The sequence below is a fragment of the Triticum dicoccoides genome, chromosome 2B (genome assembly GCF_002162155.2).
Source record: "Triticum dicoccoides isolate Atlit2015 ecotype Zavitan chromosome 2B, WEW_v2.0, whole genome shotgun sequence".
Lineage (NCBI taxonomy): Eukaryota > Viridiplantae > Streptophyta > Magnoliopsida > Poales > Poaceae > Triticum > Triticum dicoccoides.
Window position 1 is genome coordinate 508,799,846 of NC_041383.1, and position 9,244 is coordinate 508,809,089.

At 43.0% G+C, this 9,244-nt stretch overlaps 1 protein-coding gene across 1 annotated transcript; it reads right to left on the reverse strand.

Moving 5' to 3' along the window:
- Positions 1 to 89: 89 nt before the first annotated feature.
- Positions 90 to 8,628, reverse strand: LOC119364535 (CRM-domain containing factor CFM2, chloroplastic-like). The gene is made up of 13 exons (XM_037630015.1): positions 8,017 to 8,628; positions 6,703 to 7,507; positions 6,482 to 6,612; positions 2,924 to 3,244; positions 2,668 to 2,821; positions 1,794 to 2,086; positions 1,648 to 1,707; positions 1,452 to 1,562; positions 1,239 to 1,355; positions 1,032 to 1,136; positions 729 to 954; positions 515 to 645; positions 90 to 431 (listed from the first exon to the last, which is right to left on the reverse strand). The coding sequence occupies exons 1-13, from the start codon at positions 8,626 to 8,628 to the stop codon at positions 240 to 242; spliced, it is 3,258 nt and encodes a 1,085-aa protein (XP_037485912.1). The 3' UTR covers positions 90 to 239.
- Between the last annotated feature and the right edge of the window lie 616 nt (positions 8,629 to 9,244).

Here is a 9,244-nt window from a genome sequence, read left to right on the forward strand (position 1 = left end):
AGCCACTCGCATTTTTGCTTGATTCCAGCAGATGGCACCAGCAGTTTCAATTTTCTGTCGGATTCTGACTGCTGAGAGTTTCCGAGATCTGATTTTGGTTAATGGCGAAGTTCATTCAAAAGGCTTCTCAGACGTACAAGATTTACAGGTAGGAGGATGAGAATACACTGAATCAATGTTCGTCTGTATTTCCACAACATAGGAGGATCATCTTCAAAAGTAGGTCGTCCAGGATCCAGCTATTGTGATTCACCTGGGTGCAGTCCACATTCTAATCTAATGGCTTCAAGGAGCTGTGGTGATATCACCTCCTTTTCCCCCTCATTTGTTCTATCTTCCCTGGAACTTGTCTGGGTCACGTCCGCTCCCCAGCCTCTGTACAAAATCACTTTGTTTGGTTCTCGCGACACGAGAACCGATCCTGTCGCCTCCTGTTTATCCATTGACCAGCGAAGAAGCTCAGTTTAATTTAGAGTGCCTCGGATCTAGCAATACTCTGTTTCAGATTACAAACCTCTAGTTCTGATATCAGCTGTTGAACTGGAGTTCCATCTGCTCGGTTCTTGATATTCACAATAGCAAGAGGATGCTTTTTGAAGTGCGTCCGTATTGTTTTTGCTACTCCGGTGATGACATTATTCCTCCCTGCGACAGGAACCAGATGCTATGCTCAGCATAGTAATTTGAAAGTTCGGTAGACAATGTAGGAAATAAGACTAAGAAGATACCAATGGCAAGTACTGGCCGTTTCTTCATTTGCAGAGCTTGCTTCCTTAGCACAAGTCTCTCCCGATTTGATAGAGGTGTAGCTTTGGAAGGCAAGTGAGGAGTATGTTTCTGGTCCAATATTAGCTCATCCAGTGCCTGGGAAGGGCTAAGGGTTTTGAAGACTTTGGAATCCTCTTCACTACCACTGTCTGAATGGCATGCTACAGGAAAGCTCAGCGTATTTTGCTGCAAAAGCAATTCATCAGAATCAGCAGGGAACAAAAGAAAGACATCCAGTGGGTAGGCAGCACTAACAAACTCACATATTCGATCAGATTATCTGATGAAGCTGTACTTGAACTCCCATTCAGGCATGGCCTCGAAGCCTCAGAGGAATCATCTTTAAGCTCGTTCAAACATAACTTCTTCTGCAAATACGTTGTGCAGTATCCTCATTAGTTCACCATAGTTCATTGAAAAATCATCAAACTACAAAGTAGAGTTTTTGATAAGGAAGAGTGACTATAAACCTGTGTATCATCTAAAGGAACTCCAGACCTGGTTGTATTCAAGGTTCTATTTGTTCCACCTGAACTGCACTCTTCGCCCTCTGGCTCAAAACACTCAGGAGCAACTTCAGGCACTTCCTTGACCATGCATATTTACGTAAACACATATTCAGGCACATGATGGAATATACCACTAGGCTGCAGTAGAACTACATGCAAGTTAAAAATGTTTACTTTGCTTGTCTCCCCTAATGTTCCAGAGTTGTCACAGAGATCATGCATGCCTTTGTTTTCATGGCCTGGGTTCATCTGATCAGACAAAGCCACTGGATGACCCTCCATTTGCTAAAAGTATTGTATTCTAGTTAGCAAAGAAGCTCACATCATTCAACAAAAAAATATAAAAGTTAACCGTTGAACTAAAACTCACCATCTGGCCCCTCAAGTAGTCGATGTTCTTTGATAGATTAAGCACGTGAAGCTTCAAGGACTAAATAAACAAGGGAATACTTATATCAGGATCCAAAAAATAACCTCACGAAAAGTCCATCACAAACAAATGCATTTAAGTTTCACCTTGTGGCGCTGAAGCTCTACAGAACGCTTCAGAGCATCTTTTTTATTCAACAAAGATTTTGGCCTCAGAGCTGACGGCCTCTGGTAGTTCTTCCCTCGATACATTATAATTGCATGTCCTTTGCTCACTCTCTCCACTGCCACCAAAATACCACCACTCTCAGCTTCTAGTGTTCGAGCAGCATATGTAACATCTTCCGTGCTGTGTTCTTTACATATAATCTTGACAAGTTCTCGATACTTCCAATGAAGGTGCATATTTTCAATTGTTCCATCAAAAACTCCTCTCCTTCCTGCAAGTCAATAGATACAATGATATTAGAAGAAATAATAAAAATGTAAGATAGAAATGGAAGAGGATTTTTTATAGGAACCACACCCTAGCTACCTAGTTCATACCTTTTTTAAATGACCCCAGCAAACAGCATGCTGTATAGTCATTCACATTCTGCTAGGGACTAGGATTTCATATTTTGTGTTGACAGACAAGTACTGCACAGTATTTATTATCATTACCGCAGGTTGTGCAAGTTGAATAAGGGATATTGTTAATTTCTTTTAATGTGGGTGTGACATGGATCATTGTGATGGTATACTTACAAAAACAATGGAGGTATAAGATGGTAGAGAATGAGAAGCATCTCCAGATGGATTGCATCAGATGACAGAACAAGCTCAAATTTGGGCACTTCAAGCAACATAAAATCACAGGATTCACCCGTTTAACATGAGAACTGCAACCCTATGATACTTGTAGGAAAATATTACACATATCTTTTCAATCTAGTTTCATACAAAATAATTCAATAACCTAGTTAGGTATTGCTCAGAACATACGTGCGCAGTGTAATGGAAGGTTGAGAAGAATAATCACCTAGCAGCAGAAATGGCTTCATCTGCAAACCAACTTTCCTCAACATGTACCTCTCCTCTTCTGAGATTGTCTCTCTTGTTTCAGCTTTTGAAGGCCGAGATGCCTTTTCTAGCTCCTCAAGAAGTTTTTCAGCCTTCTTTTTCTCTGCTATAGCCTGGACATATGTTTATATGTATTATGTGGTGGGATCTTAAAAATAATATAAGGACATCAAAATTACAAAAAGTCAGCAACAGGTAAATTTAAATAAAAATACCTGAGATAATCTGGTTTCCATGTTCTGGGCAACTGTATTTACAGATTCAGTTCTATATTCTATAACAGAAGTTTCACCTTCATGTTTTTCTTCATGACATTCATGCCCGTGTACGGAGGCATCGTTTGCCATCTCCAGTTCAGAAGCATCTTGAGTAGGTATGCTTTCTTCAATTTCAGGCTTGGGCTTGTTGATCATGGAATTGTCGTGCTTTCTGCGTTTTTCTATTGCAAGAGAGACAGCTGGGGGTAGGAAATCTTTTCCTCTGTATAGTACAATTGACTCATTGTCCCTTGATAAAAGGGTCCCACCAGTCAAGTCCTGGAAGATTAAGAATGTAACAGGTGTAATTTACCTTTCTGGTCTGAAATGAAGATTATAGCGAGTAGTGTCTTGTGATGTCAATTCAGGAGTATTGTAGAGAAAAGTAAAGCTAGAAGGTCTTCACAGGTTTACTTCTACTTTCCGACTCCGATAACATAGTGTTGAAGTTAGATGATGGTTTCTGGGGAAAAAAAAGTTAGATGATGGTGTTGTTTTTTCGCTTTTTTAACTATACAAGGTCATGTGTGCTATAGTTCATGAGTAATAGCTGAGTTGTAATTAACTCATGTACAGATGTACTCTCTACCTGTCAATAGAACATGTTGCTAGGTCAAACCATCAAACTCTTAGACCATGGATTACATTGTTTTTTCAGATCTTTGGATTAAACTCTTTCTGCCTTTTTTATGTTCCTAGGTCAAACCAGGAAAGCATGCTCAAGTGTTAGTTGTGAACTACATGCATGCAACATTTAGTTCTAACAGCTAGTTTCAACGGGTGGAAAAAACAGCAATGAGCACCCCGCTCTTCAATAGTTTGATGTCCACAATGAGCACCAGAAACTCGGAGATAAAGTATGTTTGCCTTACGTCTGATCTCACATATATCAAAGTGACGAGCAGACAACTGGTGACTAATGTTTGCCACTCAAGCACAACTAATAACTAATTAGGTGGGTTTATTTGTGGATTTTCTGGGACTTGATCCCACAAACTCGTGGTAACTTGTCTGCTAACCTCTTAAGTTGATTACGATGATAATCAACTGCATCCCCTGGAAGAAAAATAATGTGCCATAAACATGAACTAGCTAAGTTTCCAGAGTGGAGAAACAGTTATGCTTCAGCACATATGAGCCCTAGGCTGCAGTAGTTTAACTTAAAAAATGAAAGACTGCAGGGGAGGCCCTGACAGCAAGTTTATTAGAATGAGTTTTACAACTTGTGTACAGTATGTACAGAGCACCACTAGGGTTAGGCTATACGGAAACATGCATGTACAGGGAGACTAAAACAGCGAGTCGATCCAGGTTAGAGGGGGAGACCTAGCCTCCTCTTTGAGCCTATACTTGCAACTGGATGTCCTACATGAAGTTGCTCTTCCAAACAGCGAATCTAAGATGGATCTGGTCAAAACAATTATTGTTCCTTTGCTTCCAGATGTACCAGGTCCCGTAATTGTGACTTTGAAGAAAAAAGGCTGGGAGAAAGTGATGTGGACAGCTAGGATCATCTGCTCTGTATCGTCGCAGGAGGCCAATGGATGTTCAGAAAATGCCAGCAGGCCTTGCTGAAAGGACAATTGAAGAACAGGTGATCGCAAGTTTCCAGAGCACCAAGCCAGCGGATCACGCATGAGGAGCTCATAATGCCAGTGTAGTTTCTTCAGACTAGCATATCTCAGGTTTGAGCCAGTCATGAAGGAAGAGCCAAACAAAGGCCTTGGGCTTGGTAGTCATTTGCAGCGGCAAAATCATTTAAAGATACTGGGACTTGTAAATCTCTAAAGCGCCAGGAATATAATTTGAAGATTAAATACAGAGAGCCAATAGAGAGAGTAATGAACCTTCCAAAAGTAAGTCACATTGTGTCTAAGGAAGCTTGCATCAGATAAAAAAATATATTCTAGTTCTAAGGAATGTAAAATTAGGCTGAAATGTTCGGTTTTGCTTGCTAAAAAAATCCAATAGTACAATGGAGGCAAATAATTCCATTTGAAGATGGGCATACTTTCTTTGCCTCATGCTTTGAAGATGGGCATACTTTCTTTGCCTCATGCTGTGGCTGAAATGTTCGGTTTTGCTTGCTACAAAATCCAATTGTACAAGTTGGAGGCAAATAATTCCATTTGAACATGTGTATACTTTCTTTGCCTCATGCTGTGACTAGCCTTTTGCAGGAGTATGATGATGTGTTACATGTGTACCGCCAGGCTCCCGCATTCAGGGGAATTGAACATCAGATTGACCTAATTCCGGCTGCCTCCTTGCTCAACCGTGCACCATATAGGACCAATCCCTAGGAGATTGGTCAGGTCAGCTTGGCTTTTACCCGCAAAAAAAAAGGTCAGCTTGGCTTTGGCAAGGCTGGTTCAGCAATTGCTTGGCTCATCGGTCCTCTCACCCGGAAGCCTTGATCGTGAGGCTCACCTCCACAGATTGAAGGTATCTATCTCATCGAAAGGTCGCACCACTCTACTGCTATATCAAGGGGTGGGGGTGGGGGATCAAGGATATTCACAGCTTGCTTGGCCTCTGGAAGTTAAGAAGACAGTGTTTAACAAATGAGCATACCAGGAAAAAAGGAGTGTAGCCTGGCAAAGTGATCTCTGGGGATTGGCACAGCCCAAGGGATCATGCCAGAAGGATATACTGTCATCTATCACGATCTGGCAGTTGATGATTCGTTCGAACTTGCCACACAGACTGAAAACATCCCGCCACCAGAACAATCCCGCATGGGCACGAGGAAGGACGCTATTGTTGTTACAGTACTGCCAAACCATGTTAAGTACTAACCCAGTGAATATTATTGTAAAAATTGAGAAACAATTTTGAGCATGAGGGCCTTGTTGTGAACAATGAGATTTGTGACACCCTGCCCCCATTGCCTTTAAGCTTGCACACACCATGTTCCAGGCAGCAAGGAATTTCCTATGTGTCTGCCCCATAGGAAGTGAGTCAGTAAAGTTTAATATTTTCTTTTACACCTTCAGGTAACTAGAGCATATCCATATAGTAGGTAGGCAGAGAACTAAGAACAAATTCAACCAGTTGGATTTTAACATCAGGGCATATAAAGCTAGAGCAGGAGCAACACGACACTCGATATGGTCCATCATGGTCTTACATATCAGGGCAAGTAAGAACCAGGGGAAGACCAAGATATGGTCCATAATAAGAGAGAAGTCTTAAATTTCTTTTCGCGAGTGACATCCAAAAAAACAAAGGAGGTGAACCAGCAGAAGATTGATTTAATCAACTTAATCTTTATTCAAAGGTCCAAGCTAGACAATCTTTGACGGTTTGACCTTTCATGACACCGCATTGGTTGGCATGGGTGATATCAAGGATGCGTACAACTTCAATCTGATGGAACACGGATAAACACATTATATCTCCAAAATTGTTGAGCCAAAGACATTTCACTAGGTCTACAACGTCACCAACTACGGTTTTACCACAAAAAGGCGTACTAGAGAATATAAAATGCAATGTACAATTACACCTACCTACCTTTAATTCCTCAGAGACGAGCTCACTATCAATGCAGTATGGACCTCTCTTCATCGCAATCTTCGCCACCTCACACCTTTCCCATAACTTGATCATGGATGCAGCCAATCCTTGAAGGTTACTGCTTCTTCCTAGACAGTGGAAACTAGAAAAGTTAATTACGGGTGGTCCTCATCAACTTAATCCAAGATGGTAGAAAATAGAAAATTCCCGAACATTACCAAGTGCATAGTGGTAGGGCAAAGGACGAGCTAGCCTCCTAAGGATAGTCATTTCTCTATCTGTTAGCTTGGGTGGGACACCTGAAGGAAGAAGACGGAAAGGCCTACGGAATCCAGGAACGATAGCTGGCAACAAATCAGCATCCACTGGAAGGGGATCATACCCCCACCATTCAGAAAACCGTGGACCCAGCCCATCTAATAATTTGTCATCGTCCTTCGCAAGCTTGACCTCCCCGGGCAACTGTAATCGGAACTTATTTGGAGAACCAACACCGGTAACTAAGGTAGACCTAGCTAAAGGTCTGACCACACTAGGAGGATTTACATTAGTGCCTATATGAAATCTTGCATGCTGTTTGTTTGCAGCTCCACTATTAATTTTCACTGCTGATCTACCCTCCTGTGTATCAACAACAGGCACTTTAGAGGATATCATGGGATAATTTGCATCTTCCTTTCTGGCCACGCTCTGCCCCACAGATAATATGTCATGATTCTCATGTTCCTCTCCTATACTCGTCTGTTCTCCATATACTATGGCAACATTTTCGACAGCCTCATCTTCATAATGAATACTATCTTCTGTATGATTCTTACCATCCACTTCACTACTACATTGTTCCACAGATAAAAAACCAAGATCTTCATCATCATCATCAGAACTGCTCTGCTCTGATGATTCATCCTTGAGACAATCATCAATCTTTTGCTGGTCATGGAAGTAAGGATATTTATAGTTGGTTCCTCTATACAATATGATGGTGCTTCCAGATCTCCAAATAACCAAGCCTCCAGTTTTCCTCTATCAAGCAAAACACACAGAGCATGAAAAAATGCAAGTCGGATAACATTGAGATGAAAATAGTTGGGTCCAACTATATACCAGCATTTTTCTTGTTACAAACTTTTTTTTGTTAAATGGATTAGAATTCAAATTCAAATGTATAGTGAAGCAATAACTATGTGCATGCTAATCCACTCATAGGTTAATTTATTTCAAGCACGCAAGATATGCAAATTTACATCCTGACCATATGACTACAAAGTTATGGGAGCAGCATTTCGTCCTGTCATTCTTCACATTTCAGATTTCACATCAAGAGTGTGAAATCATCTACTGTATACACACAGCATCTTATCAACTTATTCTATCAGTGTCGAAAAGTCAAATACTAACATTAAGAGGCATTCAACATCCAAAGACAATGCATGCTCACATAAACTGAATACTGATACGCCACCTGTGCACAAGCAGCAACGAGCAAGCCTGAATTGGGAACGCATAGCAAGGTTCCACAGGGCGGTGCTCACCTCGAGGACCTCGTGGGTGCGCCTCATGTTCATGGCGGAGATGTCATCGCACCTGATCTTCACGAGCTCCGCGTTGCGCCATCGCTCGTGTATCCCGTTCACGATCCCCTCTGTGACGCCGGGCTTCCCCACCTTGAGCCTCTTACGCAGCCGGATGCCGACCCCCTGCAGCCGCCGCAGCTCGTCCCGCGGCAGCGTAAGCTCCGCCGCGGACGGCGGCGTCGGTGCCGCTGCCGCATCCCTCCCCCGCCTCTGTCTGCGCCGCGCTGCGTCTGCCTCGCCGTCGCCAGTGGCCCAGCTAGGGTCTAGCGTGGAGCCGACGCGGTGGCGAGGAAGCTGGGCCGGGGTGGGCACGAAAATCTCCCCGGGGGACGGGGCGTCAGCGCTCGGGGCCGGGGCTGGAATGGGGGGCTCCGGGGAGGTCTCGAGGTATCCGAGGCTGCGGAGCTTGTCGGAGATGCGGCGGAGCGCGGACTTGGCGAGGAGCTCCGGCTCTGAGGAAGGCGAGGCGCGGACGGGAGGGAGGCGGGGGTGAGGGTGGCGGGCTCTGGAAGTGGCGACGGGGAGGGAGAGGATGAGAGGGGAGGGATGGGGGGAGAATTGGAGGAGCATTTGGGCGGGGTGGGGTGGGAACCGAGGGAGAAAGAGGGGTTTAAGCCGCGAGCTGGAGGATAAGGCGTTGGGAGGTGATAGACGAAGAATATGACGATCCAAGCTTTCGAATTTTGATAGGTCTGACCTCTCCGCTCCTTTGATTCAAATAAATCTTGATTTTTGGAGGATTAGAATTCTTAAGATTAATTTTTCGACACTGGTTGTTTGACTCGGATGACAAAATTTTATAGTAGGATTTTTTTAAGACATTTCATGAGAAACCTAACATCCACCGTAAACATTTTCTATAGTTTTCTGTTTTTCTTGTGGCATCAACCACTCTCTGGTATCCTGTAAGATTTGGGTGAACATACCACTTCAATCGTATTTTTTTTCTATTTCTGCATTTTGAAATTCTTGTGAACGAAAAAGGCTCCTAAATTTGAAACATTCACTAAACGAAAATAAGTTAGGTACATCTCATTGACATAAGCAATAGTGTGTTGATAAGTGGATATTTGAAATGAAGGCCGACCCCATCGACAAGGTGACAAGTGGGGTTGGTTCAACAAAGAGAGCGGCCACAATAGCGCTTTGACGGCTAGTTCTGACGATGGTATAAGTGGATATTTGA

What these genes read in the sequence shown, in the direction of transcription:
- LOC119364535 (XM_037630015.1), bottom strand. Translation starts at nt 8,628, where the DNA reads ATGCTCCTCCAATTCTCCCCCCATCCCTCCCCTCTCATCCTCTCCCTC. An exon ending in CATTAGGGGAGACAAGCAAA is followed by an intron (nt 1,356 to 1,451) that starts GTAAACATTTTT and finishes TGCATGGTCAAG; the next exon opens with GAAGTGCCTGAAGTTGCTCC. An exon ending in CAGATAATCTGATCGAATAT is followed by an intron (nt 955 to 1,031) that starts GTGAGTTTGTTA and finishes TTGCTTTTGCAG; the next exon opens with CAAAATACGCTGAGCTTTCC.